Source organism: Triticum aestivum, chromosome 5B (assembly GCF_018294505.1).
Source record: "Triticum aestivum cultivar Chinese Spring chromosome 5B, IWGSC CS RefSeq v2.1, whole genome shotgun sequence".
Classification (NCBI taxonomy): domain Eukaryota; kingdom Viridiplantae; phylum Streptophyta; class Magnoliopsida; order Poales; family Poaceae; genus Triticum; species Triticum aestivum.
Window position 1 is genome coordinate 535,858,864 of NC_057807.1, and position 14,965 is coordinate 535,873,828.

Below are 14,965 nucleotides of genomic sequence, written 5' to 3' on the forward strand. Positions count from 1 at the left end.
TTGAAAAGCATTTCAAATGAACTCAGAAAAGGTTGAAAGTTGGCATCGTATCATAATTTCATACAAATAGCATGTGCAAAAAGAGGGTTACGACAAAAAATGGATGCACTTCGTGTATAAAATGGACAATCTCTTTCGAAGTATCATGGTTTCCGATGAAAACTCAACTGTTACAAAGGCATTTCATTTTTTAAATAACCTAAGCATTACCAAATTGAATATAATGATAAAACACACTAATATTAAACATAAGAAAAAAGAATCACTGAAAAATCTTTTTTCAAAGTTAAGTTATTCACAAACTAGTGATTCACACAAATTTCAAATAATTCAAAATTTAAACTATTCAAATTTGAAAACTACCGACACTAACAGAAAGTTTGTAATTTTTTGTACCTAAAGCAAAAATATTCACAAAGAAACTCTAAATACAGCAAAAAACAACTCAAAAATAAATAAAACAAAAATAAATAAAGCGAAAAAAATTAAGAAAATAAAAAAGCCCGCCTATTAGGTCAAAGCGGCATGCATACGACTAGGAACCCAACCTTTTGTTGGGCCAGGATGCAGGCCCGCAAAGGCCCAGTAGGCCCACAGGGCAGAAGAGAACAGGTAGGCCCAGTAGGCCTGATTAGGAGAGGAGCTCGAGAGAGCTACCGCATTGGAGCTTGTAAACCAGTGCGGTAGCCCCTCGGCTAGCGAGGTGGGACTAAAGTTGCGCATCACCTGGAGCCAGCGCAGCCCATTTAGTACCGGGTGGTGGCTCCAACCGGTACCAAAGGGGGGGGCCTTTAGTACCGGTTGTAGCCACCACCCGGTACTAAAGGGGGGGCGCTTCCCGCTGCTTAGCTTGGCCAAAACAGACCTTTAGTACCGGTTGGTGGCTCCAACCGGTACTAAAGGTCCATCCTATATATACACCAGTTGAAAATTTTTTACTTTCCCTCCGTTTCTTTCCTCTGTTTCCTCCCTCAGTCGCGTCGTCCTGCCCCGATCGACGCCGTCCCCATCGACGTCGCCGCCCCCGCCCCTCGTCGCCGACCCCGGCCGTCCCCGCCCCACGTCACTGCCCCCGTCAACGTCGCCGCCCCAGCCGTCCCCGTCCCCGACGTCCCCGTCATCCCCGTCGCCGCGCCCCGGCCGCGCCCTGCCCCGCCCCGCCCCGTCGTCGCCGCCCCGTCCCGTCGCCCCGTCGTCGCCGCCCCATCCCGTCGCCCCGTCGTCGCCGCCCCATCGTCGCCCCGCCGGTGAGCTCGCCCCGGCCGCCATGTTCACACACACACACACACACTACACACACACACACACTACACACACATTGGTTTGTTATAAATTTTTCTGTTTTTTAGTTATAGAAATGTTAGAAATTATTCTGTTTTTTAGTTATATAAATATTAGAAATGTTAGTTATATAGAAATGTTATAATTTTTTTTGTTTTTTAGTTATAGAAATATTTATAGAAATGTTAGCAATTTTTCTGTTTTTAGTAATATAAATATTAGAAATGTTAGTTATATAGAAGTGTTATAAATGTTTTCTGTTTTTTAGTTATAGAAATATTTATAGAAATGTTAGCAATTTTTCTGTTTTTTAGTTATAGAAATATTAGAATTGTTATAGAAATGTTAGTTATATAATCAGGAAATTTTAGAATTAGTTTTAGTTAGATGAATTAGATTAATGTCAAATTGTTAGAATTTGCATATATATAGAATTTTAGTTATCACAATCCAATCATTTAAAAAATGTTACTTTTTGTGGGCATATAGTATTTGTTCTCGACGATATGCCCGGCCCGCATCCTCGCCATCGACCCATTCGCGACGACGTCCTGCTTCAGAGGACCCATGTCCGGGAATGGGCTCCGCTGGGCTAGCACTGGGAGGTGCTACCTGGAGGGGCGCGCCGCTTGGTGAGGAACCCGACCTCGGGTCCCGTCGTCGACCCTGATCTCCTTTGGTGGCGTTCGCGTGGGCCACATTTGGTGCAGAGGCAGCCGGCCCCGCCGGAGGTGGTGCGTCACCGTGTCAGGGAGGAAGATGAGCATGTCCATCGCTACATGGCTGCTATGGACGTCGTCAGGTTCTCCACTACTTGGCAGGTTCTTTGGGCAGATGACCGGAGATATGATCCAGTGATGGTTCCTTCTCTTTGGGTGTCCACCGCCCGCACCCCAGGAACCGCGAGTGACGCCCTAAATTCTTCTGTAGTACTCGATCTTTATTAGATTCCTAGCCAGTGATGTATTCGATATATAATATTCGAGACGATGTATTCGAGATTATATATATTAAGACGATGATGTATTCGAGATTATATATTCGAGACGATGTATTCGAGATTCAGTTTTTCCTTATTGATTAATTGCATCCATGCATTGTAATTTGAATACTAAATTGTTTTATATTTCTTCTGTATTAGTAAAGTAAAAGCTATGGCGGCCAATACCGGCAAAGAGAGAGAAGAGGAATTGTTCGACATCATACGCAGCCCTCACAGGCTAGATGATCTGAATGAAGCAGATGACGGCTCCCAATATCTGAACAATACCGGAGAGGGTGATGAAAAGATATTCGATCTCGACGACCGAGCTGATGAAGTCATGAACTATGATTATGATTATGATGACATAGACAATGTTTGTGATGACACAGACAATGCTGATCTTCAAATAACAAAGACTACTGGCAAGGTATATTTATATAAGCATACATCATGGTGATCATCACATGTTTTTTTATTGAAGATATATTAACGAATCAATCTTTCTTCTTTCAGCCCTCCGGATCGAGCAAATCTGCTTCTACAGATAGCAAGACAAAGCGAGGCCCGGGCAGATTGTTGGAGGATGGTGTAAAGTACCACATCGAATCCACCAAACTTAGTGGCGAACCCCTCACGCCTAAGAATGTTGCGGACAAGTGGACTCGTCAGTGCAGAGTTCTTTTGAAGGACAAACTCCCGATCTCCATTCAAGAATGGAAAGAGCCAAAGACTAAACGTCCAGGTGTTACTTGGGTCAACGACAGAGCAAAAAAAGACCTTTTGAAATCTCTGATGCAACATTTCACCCTACCAGATCATTTCACTGAAGCAGATGTGGAGAAAGTCAAGGCCGCTGCTCTTAAGAAGATGGCAATTGCATTCAACACCCACAAGAAAACTGTATGGGCCAACTACCTCGCTAATGAAAGGAAGACTCCAGATTTCACGGGAACACTGGTGAAGCAAAGAGAACGGTGGGACAATTTCGTGACCTTCAAGGATTCAGAATTATCTAAGGAACGGTTGATGAAAAACAAGGCAAATGCCGCAAGAAAGACGCAGTTCCATAGGCTGGGTCCAGGTGGCTACGTGGTGGGATTGCCTAAGTGGGATAAGTATGAGCAAGAGATGGAGGATGCAGGGGTCACTCCGGTTACTAGGAACTGCCCCCCCTAGGTGCAGAACTCGGTTCTATGCGCATGGGGGGGCGTTGGACCCGAAGACAGGCGAAGTTTCACGGAAGGCAAATCTAAAAGGAGCCGAACAAAAGATAATTGACGCAATAGAAGAAGCTCGAAGGGGGGGTGTTCACGCCCAACAAAGAGAACGACGAGCTTATGCGCGCCCTGGGAAATCCTGAACACCCGGGAAGAACACGAGGCAAGGGCGTTATTCCCTGGTATGAGGGCTTTTCAGAATGGAACGAGGACTACAGGACCCGTGCAAGAAGGAAGATGGAGGAGGAGAAGAAAAGGAAGCTGGAAGAGGAGCAGAGGAAGCAGGACGCAGAACGCCTTCAAGGTCTAGAAGCAAGGCATGCGGACCTGGCACTAAAATTCCAGCAGCAGCAACAGCAAATCGACTCACTTAGCCAGGAAAGGGGGTCTCAGCAGCGGCAGCAGCAAGCGGATGATCGTCCAGCATTGGATAGCACCGTACCATCCATGCCGAGAAGCAGCGTTGGTTCTGCCCCGAGCGACACACTGCTGGATACATACCCTGTGGATGACATCATAGAGAACACTAACTGTGAGCTACACTCCAAAATGAAGAACATATCCATGAAGGTGGCGGACGGCGTTGCTTTTCCAGTTACCCCCGAAGCAACCTTCCATTGCATCCCGATTCCAGAGGGCTATGCTCGTGTCATGGTTGATGAAGTGGTGGACCCATATTCGGGGCTACAGCTTGACATTCCTGGAGGTGAAGACGAGCACACACTGGGAGAGGCCATACATCGTATCATCCTATGGAGAAAGGATTGCATCATCTTTCGAAGTCCACCGACACCGTGTCGTCTGCCGACTCCTCCTCGAAGTCTGCCACCGAGTCAGCAGACTACCGCTCCTCCAAGTCCACGAACGCATGAGACGACTCCTCCTCGAAGTCCGCCACCTCCTCCAAGTCCCCGAACGCGTGAGCTGACTCCTCCGGTTTCAAGTCCGGCACAACGTCATGCCACTTCTCCGGTTTCATGTCCGGCACCGTGTCAGGCCACACCTCCTACTTCAAGTCCGGCACATCGTCAGGCCACTTCTCCTGGTCCAACTCAGCCACGTCAGCCGTCTCTGCCATCTCAGCAATCACAGAAGAGACATGCCGCAGCTTTGGTGCGTAGCGGTACGAGCCGAGGTAGTTCAGGAAGTACAGGAGGAGACAAGCGATATAAATATGGTCCAAGCCTCACTCCTCTTGCTCAGAGGCCTTACGACATGACTAAGGAGCAAAACGCAGCCATAGTGCAGGCCCAAGTGGACGCCCATTTGGGACCGAAACCGGCACCACCGCCAAAGGAGAAAGTGCCTGAGAAAGTAATTGACCACTTCATTCATATGGCTAGAGAACCAGCTCCCAAGCCTGTTGACTCGGACTATGAGGGCCAAATCAGGAAACTACATCGAGAACGGCTAAAGAAGTAAGCGAGCTCGAGCTCGAGCCAACAAGCAGCTGGCAAAAAATGCGGGAAAACCGTTCCCCAGTTGGGAGAACAAGCGGCGCAAGCGATCCCGCCGCTTGTTGTGCCAACAAAACATGAGAGGAGTATGCGCGCCAAATATTATTGTGGGCAAACCGTTAGTGTTCCCCAGCATGGCGATATGGTAATAACGGAGGATCATATAATGCAGGCTGAAATAATCAATATCTCTGTTGGACAACTCATCAAAATCGAGCCCATGCCTCCGCTTAGAGAATCGGAAATAAAATGGAAATATGTCCGGGGCCAACCTTTGGTCCATCCAGACAAGGTCAAGGACCTCCCAACGAGAATGTATGAATTGCATCAATGGTACATGAACATTACCAAGATTTCCAATCGAGAGTCCCTCATGGTGAATGTCAAGCATGAGCATTATTACCATGAGAAAGCTCTGGCCATTGAGTATCCAGAACTATTTCAGTTATACAATCATGACGCACTCGACAAGTCTATCGTCAGTTGCTATTGTCTGTAAGTGATTTCTTTCTGTAATTTAAGTCTCAAGCTAGTTATGTAGTGATAATTTTGATCAATCATTACATGTAATTATCATCACTATATTCTTTTTCTATGGTATTATATACAGGATGAAGATGTATGAAATGAAAAAATCTGGACGCTGTGGCATTGGGTTCATTGACCCAAATACCATTAATGAGGACATATGGCAGATTTCATATTATCAAGAAGGTGTAGAGGAAAGAATGCTAGAGTTCTTGAAGCGTCTCAATACCAATGAAGATATACTACTTCCTTACAACTTCCCGTGAGTCACACTGTCTTGTACTACAAATTCTATTTTTTCTTACTAGCTAGCTAGATGTTAATAATTAAGTGTATACGGTTTACGGTAGTTGATTAATTTTATGCATATGCCTGCTTAATTAAGACATGCAAACGTGTGCGCATGCAGTTGGCACTGGGTCTTGTTAGACATTAAAGTTGACGAAGGAAAAGTTGAATTACTGGACTCACTAACTAAAGCAGATAAAGACTTCACCATCATGAAGGGGATAGTCAACAGGTAATTTCAATCATTATTAACTATATCTCGGTCTATTATTAGTTTGTCATTTCCTGGTATGAACTATTTAATAACCCCTTTATTAATTTTCTTTGCCGGCTGGCAGGGCATGGGCAAAGTTCATCAAGGTGACTCCAGGCAAGTGGGCAAAAAAGTTGTTTTGGCATCGACCAAAGGTAAGTAATTAAGTAGTACTAGCTAGCTACCATCTCTTTAATTCTTGTTTCAATATCATTGATTAATTATCATGCTTGATTAATCATTATCTGATTCAATTCCATTCCCGTAAAGGCCCTGAAGCAGGCGCCGGGGAATAATCTGTGTGTATTCTACGTTTGCGAGAACATTCGCATGATGACGTGCGAAAGGAGCAGATCTGATAGACAGGACTGGGTACGTTTGTCAGAACACTATTCACACCATTATCGATATCTAGTCACACAACTAACACACATGCATATTGATCTCCTTCTTAACAGTTCAGAGAGGTGCGGGATAAGCTCCTATCATCGGACCGCATATTAGCACTTCAAAAGGAAATAGCCAGATTTTTGCTCGACCAGGTCATAGATCCCAAAGGAGAATACTATTACCCGCTACCGCCCCCATGAACCACTTGTCATCATGCTCCGGAGGCACCAAGGCAACATATGTAGGAGAAATTGTATATGTATATACATGTGTATGTGTGAATAATTAATGGTGTTGGTTGTGAGACATTCGATGATATATATATATATATATATATATATATGCGTTCTACGTACGAGAACATCTATTTATATATATGCATAACGTGTACAATTTGTAGTATCGTGAAATACCAGCAAACAAAAAAAAATTGAATGGAAAATAAAGCCACCCCCCCAAACATTTAGTACCGGTTGGTGTTATCAACCGGTACTAATGTCCTACGCGCACACGGGTCTGGCTCGTGCCACGTGGTGTCACTTTAGCGCTGGTTCGTAACGAACCGGTACTAACGGGGGGGGGGGGGGGGGAGGGGGCTTTAGTCCCCACTAAAGGCCGGTTCTGCACTAGTGCGCAGTATCTTTTCAACAATTCTCTTCCCCATGATGAAAGTTATCGCAGTATTTGTATCTAAGTTATCTGGTATGTGGTGCGTATATTATCATGCTACTTACAAAGACTTTACCGTGGGTATGTTTTCAACAACTTTTTTCTCGGGTCCAAAAATACCGTGCTGTTTGCACCTACATCATCAGGTCTGCATTGTGCATATTACCATGTTATTTACACAAAAGTTACCGTGTGTACTTTTTCTACAAATACAATAGAATATGGACATGGTTAATACGGGCAACATATGTTCATGGCACCTCAAGCAGAAACGAATAAAATATAATTTTGCTTGTTTAAAATGTCATGCTAAGATGCTAACCCAGGTCAAGTACTCTCACAAAAAATACTCTGACGTAAACATGTTACTTTATAGAAGGCTAATGCAGGTTCTGCATATGTACTAGATGAAAAATGTCACCATCTAGCATTGGATGGTTCTCTGAACAAGCAGCAGGATGGGATCAGATGGCCACATCCAGAACAAAGGTTGGACTTTCATTTTCTTGTTCAGAACATAAATTTAACCCACTATATAAACTATGAGCTAATCATGTGCACGTCGAAGACAATTAAAACTGTTGAGTACCGTATGGATGACTGAAGTGAATCATGTCCAGATGTGTGGGAGAAACCATACTCAATCAGACGGAACTATAATATTTGGGAAAAAGAACAATGGCAAATAATCTTGATTATAGTCTGTTCTATCAAGGCAGATTAGCAATAGATCATAATAATGTGGTTATGCCACTGATGTATGTGCTACATCCGTGCATGTATCAATCATTTTTGCACACCGGGATCAAGGGACACTTAGATGGCTTATTTTCTATACTAGTTACTCTGCTAAGTCATCAGAATTCAAAGAAGTCACCTACCTAGAGTTCATATTTACCTAGAATTTAAACCTTACGATTGACGCAATGGAGGGTTGCAGCCAGTGCCCGGGCCTATCAGTCCACCAAGGTGATGTCTAGCTTCCGCACCTACACCTTCAGAGTTCAGACTACTGTTGATATTGTATGGGATGAGCAAGACAAGGACGAGCTCGGACGTATGTAGAAGGAGGAGTCTCCTCGCTAATCTCAAAGAAACAAGAAGGACAAGTATGAGCATGGATGGGAACCAGGACAAGGAAGAGCTCGGAGGTCAGCTCGACGGGGAAAGAGGCCAGGCCGGCGGCGAGCGAGCAGAGGTGAGGTCGAGGACGAGCAGCGGAGTTGAGATCGAAGTCAAATTACTGGGTGTTGATGGCGAGGTCGACGGGGAGGACCGGCCCGGCCGGTGGTGGGCTCGAGGATGAGCTACGGGATTGAGGTGCAGACTCTTGGCGACGGCGGCGAACAGGAGTTCCATCTCTATCGCGGCATGGTGAGAGAGGAAAGGAACGGCGCGACTTTGATCGAACGAATCGGTACGCTAGGTTCAGTTTGTGGTGGGATGCATGCGTAAATATATCTCAACTTCATCTTCTCTGTTTGCAGCGCCCGAGTGGTGAGATCGAGACAGTGCCATCTACAAACGGATGACATCCAGGTCGGTTGGCAGTTTTGCAGAAACGATCTGGGTTGCCATATAATACATATTTCGTATATATACATGACACACACACATATAAAGAACATAAGGTTCTCATTTCATCTCTCTTCCCACCATCCTTCGTCCAACCTTTTCTGTACAATAATCAATCAACTGAATTTACTTACCTTCTGAAGCAATTTCACTTTAATTTGCTTACCAAACTTCTGATCAAAATATATGGTAATTCACGAGCAGAACTTAATAAACATTTATTTACACAATCACATTATAATGGACAGGTAAATCACAAGCTAATGTAGTAGAATATTTATATCCAGTTGCAACACATGAGCATTGTTCTATGCAATATTATATGTCGAAAAGATGGGGGCAATTTCTCCATATTATATATGCAATTATTTGTTGATGTTGAAACCCGTGTCGGCATATTCATTTGGAATATATAGCCCCCGTACGTCTCTCCTCCTAAGGAAAGACGGCTAGGGGTTTTGCCTCCTGTCGGTGGTGCCGCCGATCGGCCACGTCTTCTTCGGTGGCCTTAGGGCCATGGGTGCACGGTGGATACCTTTATTGGTGGGAGGGCTCAGTTTTTAGGTGTTTCTTCGAGTTTTGTTAGGGTTTCTGTCCTGCTCAGGAAGACGAGACGGCAACAGCTTCTTGAAGATGGAATCAGGTTCTTCCCGCCTAGCCCCCGTCCCGGTGGTGCGTCTAGCATCGTCGGAGGGCGTGTGGATGTGTCCATGGCGGATCATGCGGGATTCAGTTCGTGGTTGTCTTGGTGGATCTTCTCGGATGCGGTCTTTGTTCCTCTTTGTTCCCGTGCCTTCAGGTTAGAGCCTTTCAATCTAAGCTTCTGGCTCCTGCGAGGGAAGGGCGATGATGGTGGCGTACCTTCGGTTCGCTTCAGTACTTGTAGTCATCGCTTGGTGGTGTACAAGTCTACATGTAATTTTTATTATTTCTGGTGTTCGTTGTACTGCCATGATTCATGATTGAAGATGAATAGATCAAATGTTTCCTGGGAAAAAAGGAAACAAGTTCGGCATGACAAAATCTTTGTCAACTAGCAAGAAAAAGAGCACCATATAACAGCCGATAACAATAGTTAAAATACACAATAACATTGTACATGGTGCAGTTAAAAAAACATTGTACATCGTGCATTACATATAGAAAGTGAGATTAAAAAAATTACTCGGCCTTATTAGGTTTGAAGCCAACAAAAAATTGTACAGGAATTGAAGGTAAAACACTAAATCTTTTTTTTTAGTTGTTGATTGCTTTTGAGATAGCTATCCACTTATTTCAAGGGGTGGTAAAACACTATATCTGAACCGAACATTGACATGAGATGGTAGTCCATTGGCATAATATAGTCTCACTTAATTTGTGTAGTCACCTCAGACCCCAGTCACCATTTTGTGTCTTTTAAGACAAGGTTACTCATAATTTGATCTCCCCCTGCAGTATTCAATGATAATCCGCGCAAGGCTCGAGGGACCGTGTATAGGAGGAGATGTGAGCAACTCCCGGCTGCCGTCCTCAAGGTGGTACAAATACATCTGCATCTCTTTTTCCTTGACGTTGTAGTAGTAGATGCAGTTAGCTTCGATGGCAGGAAGATGGTTAGCGTCGATGGAGAGACAGTGCCCGAGACCTAGGAATATAGCACGGTTTCCGATGCTCTTGATCGGCTCCAAGGCTTTCCTCTCGAGGTCAAGCCTGAAGACGTGCATGCGCCTTACAAACGGCGAGTACCGTGGGTGGCCTGGCATCGATGGTACAAGCAATAGCTCCCCGACGTTATCCACGAGGAAGCTTCGCTCTGTTACACTATTGTGTTTGATGATGGTAGTGATCTCAGGGTTGGTATGCGGCCCCTTGGGGCAATCCACGGCCTTAACTGACCCACCGACATCGGCGATATATGCGTGGCCTTCGAAGGACAACACGTTAAATGAGCATGTTGACCGGACTGCGTTGGGCACTAAACCACCGGGGGAGAGGGTTACTCGGATCATAGCACACTCCGCTTAAACAGCCAAGAAAGAGAAAGACGAGTGGCGCCGTCGCGTCGGCGGTCACAGCGACGCGGGAGCATAGGCGACGAGACGAAAGGCCTGTAGGGAAGCGGAGGATCGAACCCGTGAAGGGGTTGAGGATACACATGTCGTAGCCATACCCGGTGTCCACTTCAAGGAGGATAAGACTGCTCACAGTGAGGAGTAACATAGAGTAGTAACTTGCCGATGTTACTAGTCTATGTTACTACCTTTATAGTGGGTAGTAACATATGAGTGGTATCATGAAAGAGTTCATTTATTAGGCTATAGACTCATTATGTCTTGAAATGTGTGATGTTACAGTAACTAGCTAAGTTATCACAAACCCCTCTCTCCTCATTAATTAGCTGCCACATAAGCAATCTTGTATTGAAATATGTGATGTTACTAGTCAAGTTACTCCCATTGTGACTAGTCTAAGACCATCCGCCGCGCCGACATAGGTGTAGGCCCCGTCGTTGAGGAGGGGCACGTTCTTCCGTAGGAAGCGCCCAGTGTCGATGTTAAGAAAGAGGCGGGAGTCGACGTGACGGGAGAGATCGTCAAGCATAGCCCATCTATGAGGACGGAAGCGGCGGCTTAGCCCGCACGGTTCATCGGTGGCGGCACGCCAGCTGCGACACACGGCACGGAAGGTCATGTAGGAGTCCACGTCACCGGCGGAGAGGAAGATTTCCCCAACGCAGCGGACGAGGTCGGGGGGGCAGCGACGACCAGCCCACGGACGCCGCCGGCATGGTCTTCGTGCGCGTGCGCCGCTGGCCCGGCATTGCTACTTTCTCTGTCTGGTTGTGTGGTTGATCTCCAGCTGAATCTACGTCCAGGCCACGGGGTACGTCTGCTTTTATTGTGCATCTGTGCCCGTGTCCAAGACAGAAACGGTCGGTCTTTCCTCTTTCTATTTGAATTTGGTTCTGTCTTTTTCTCTCCGTTACCGACGGAGGTTCTTCAAACAGTGTCCGGCTCGCACTATAATTAGAATTAATCACCGTTTCTTATCTACTCCCAGATTGAACGTGAGTTTGCTTGCCAGCGAGGCGATCCAGCGGCCTTTGTTGTGTCTGCTTGTGCGTCTCGCCGGAATCAACTCGCACACTCGCCATGTCGGCGTCCTTCACCGGTGTTTCTGTCGTCTCCGGCACCGGCGAGCTGTGCCCTTGCGCCGAGTTGTTGACCGACACCAACGCGGATTATGGGTACCACCTACTCGCGGTCCAAGACTACACCGCCACCAAGAGAGCGACACCCACCGGCCAGAGCATCAACTCGCGTCCTTTCATCGTAGGAGATCACGAGTGGTACATCCGGTACTTCCCTAACGGTGACAAGCCAAGCTGCGCCGACAGCTGCAGTCAGACCCCCGCGCCGCCCTTCCAGGGCGTCTCGGGGGCGAAACCCTAAATCGCCGCAGAGTCCTCCCCTTCCCGTCTCTCACCCCTCGCCGCCGCCGGGCAAGCCCTTGGCGCCACCGAGGAAGGTGGCAGCGGGGCATCTGCTGCTCTGCTTTTCGCAGGGAGCCACGGGATCTGGGGCAGCGGCCTCGGTCGGAGTGGTACCACCGGCTCTGCAGCGAGCGGTGGCGCGGGCGTGGTGGCGGTGTCCCTGGCCGCGAGGGCGGTGGGGATCCGGTGGGCGTGGACTTGGCGCGGTCCTGGCGGTCGGCGGCACCAGATCTGGCGTCCCTTGCATTCTCCGACGTGGTGCGATCCCTCCCCTCTGGCCTGGGTCGGCGTTCTTCTTTGATCTTCGGTCTCCATGCTGCGGGTGGGGTGGTGGTGTGGAGCCAGACCAAGAGAAATCCATGGGCGGCCATGGCTGGCCGCCACGGCGGCGGCGCCCGAGGGCACCATTCTTCCTCCTTGGAGGCGTTTGTCAGGTCTGACTCCCTCCACCCACCTTCCTCTAGCCTCCCGGGTGAAAGCCCTAACCACGGTGAGCGGCGCTGGCGCTCCCGCGTCATTCTCTCACTAGTAGAAAAGGGGGCAAAGGTCCAGGTCGGGTCAGCCCATTAGTCCCGGTTCAGTCTAGAACCGGGACCCATGGGGCATTGGACCCGGTTGGTGAGCCCCGGTGGCCGGCCAGGCCACGTGGGCCATTGGTCCCGGTTCGTCTGGACCTTTTGGTCCCGGTTGGTGGGACGAACCGGGACCAATGGGCCTCGCTCCTGGCCCACCACCATTGGTCCCGGTTGGTGGCATGAACCGGGACCAAAGGCAGCCTTTGGTCCCGGTTCATGCCACCAACCGGGACCAATGATGTGCCTATATATACCCCCTCGCGTAAGAGCAGAGCACACTGCTTTTTTTTCTGGCCGCCGAGGGGGAGAGGGCTTGGTGATGCTCTAGCTCACCTCCTATGCACACAAGGTGTTCGATGGAATGCCCAAGCCACATTACTTAAGCTTTCTCCATTTTCCTCAATATTTGTCTAGGTTTAGCGGTCCATCACGCCCCGTCCCCGTCTTCACCACAGTCGATCACTCACCTCGATTTCATCGCCGGCACCACCGTGGTGAGCCTCTTGTTCTTATCTTCTTTCTGAAAGGAAAAATATTCTTGTATGTTTAGATAGATACTTGTATTATTTTCTTACTTTTATTATTGCATCTTATACAGTGCGGTGGTTTTGGTATCCGCCCCCGTCGGCCCTCGTCCTGTCTATGATTCGGATGTGGTATATATTATCTTTTCATAACTATTGATTCATTTATTGTTTATGACAATTATGCCGACCAACGTGACATAGATTTTATTTATCTAGGAGGTTGTTGAACCGGAAATTCTAACCGACCCTATTGTCGATAGGTTAAATTTAGTTGCAGAAGAAAACAATTTCTTGAAGGAAAAAATAAGAAAAATTTAGGAGGAGAAGATGATATTGGAGTTGCATGTTGCGGATGTCGTCGATGATCACAAGAGCAAGATGGATGCAATGCGCTTGAAGATTAGAAAGATTAGAAAATATGTCATTCATACCAAGGCTTGGTATCATTATGCCGTTGGATCAGTTGTTACCTTGGTTGCGATTATGATCGCATTTGTTTTCGCATTGAAATGTTTTACATAGTTTCAATGTATGGTTTAATTAATTTAGATGCTCTGCAGAGCTTTATGTTGTTAGATGAGAACTATGTATGTACTTTGGTTTTAATGTGATGATGAAACTCTATTAATTTGGTCACTTAATTATCTATTCATGATGTTCTGTAATGGTTTTTGACACACTTAATTATATATAATACACACAGATGAACCGGCAATGGATGTACGGTGACAGACACACCTCCGAGTACATTAAGGGCGTGCATGATTTTCTCGAAGTGGCTGAGGCAAACAAGCAGAATGGTTTTATGTGTTGTCCATGCCCTATATGTGGGAATACGAAGTCTTACTCTGACCGGAAAATCCTTCACACCCACCTGCTTTACAAGGGTTTCATGCCACACTATAATGTTTGGACGAGGCACGGAGAAATAGGGGTTATGATGGAAGACGGCGAAGAAGAAGAGTACGATGACAACTATGTGCCCCCTGAATACGGTGATGCTACTGAACATCAAGAGGAACCAGACGATGTGCACGATGATGCTGCAACGGGCGAAGCTGCTGAAGATCAAGAGGAACCAGACGATGTGCCCGATGATGATGATCTCCGCCGGGTCATTGTCGATGCAAGGACGCAATGCGAAAGTCAAAAGGAAAAGCTGAAGTTCGATCGCATGTTAGAGGATCACAAAAAAGGGTTGTACCCCAATTGCGAAGATGGCAAGACAAAGCTCGGTACCATACTGGAATTACTGCAGTGGAAGGCAGAGAATGCTGTGCGTGACAAAGGATTTGAGAAGGTACTGAAAATATTGAAGAAGAAGCTTCCAAAGAATAACGAATTGCCCGACAGTACATACGCAGCAAAGAAGGTCGTATGCCCTCTAGGATTGGAGGTGCAGAAGATACATGCATGCCCTAATGACTGCATCATCTACCGCAGTGCGTACAAGGATCTGAATGCATGCCCGGTATGCGGTGCATTACGGTATAAGATCAGACGAGATGACCCTGGTGATGTTGACGGCGAGCCACCCAGGAAGAGGGTTCCTGCGAAGGTGATGTGGTATGCTCCTATAATACCAGGTTGAAACGTCTGTTCAGAAACGGAGAGCATGCCAAGTTGATGCGATGGTACAGTGAGGACCGTAAGAAAGACGGGAAGTTGAGAGCACCCGCTGACGGGTCGCAGTGAAGAAAAATCGAGAGAAAGTACTGGGATGAGTTTGCAAGTGACCCAAGGAA

General features: G+C 47.0%; 1 protein-coding gene across 1 annotated transcript in view; it reads left to right on the forward strand.

Moving 5' to 3' along the window:
- Positions 1–11,729: 11,729 nt before the first annotated feature.
- The window catches only part of LOC123114979 (BTB/POZ and MATH domain-containing protein 2-like), a 37,171-nt gene continuing 33,935 nt past the window's right edge, over positions 11,730–14,965 (forward strand). Inside the window, exon 1 of the mRNA XM_044536313.1 lies at positions 11,730–12,018. Coding sequence (XP_044392248.1) covers positions 11,778–12,018 — 241 coding nt within the window. The 5' untranslated portion in view covers positions 11,730–11,777. The remainder of the gene's footprint in view (positions 12,019–14,965) is intronic.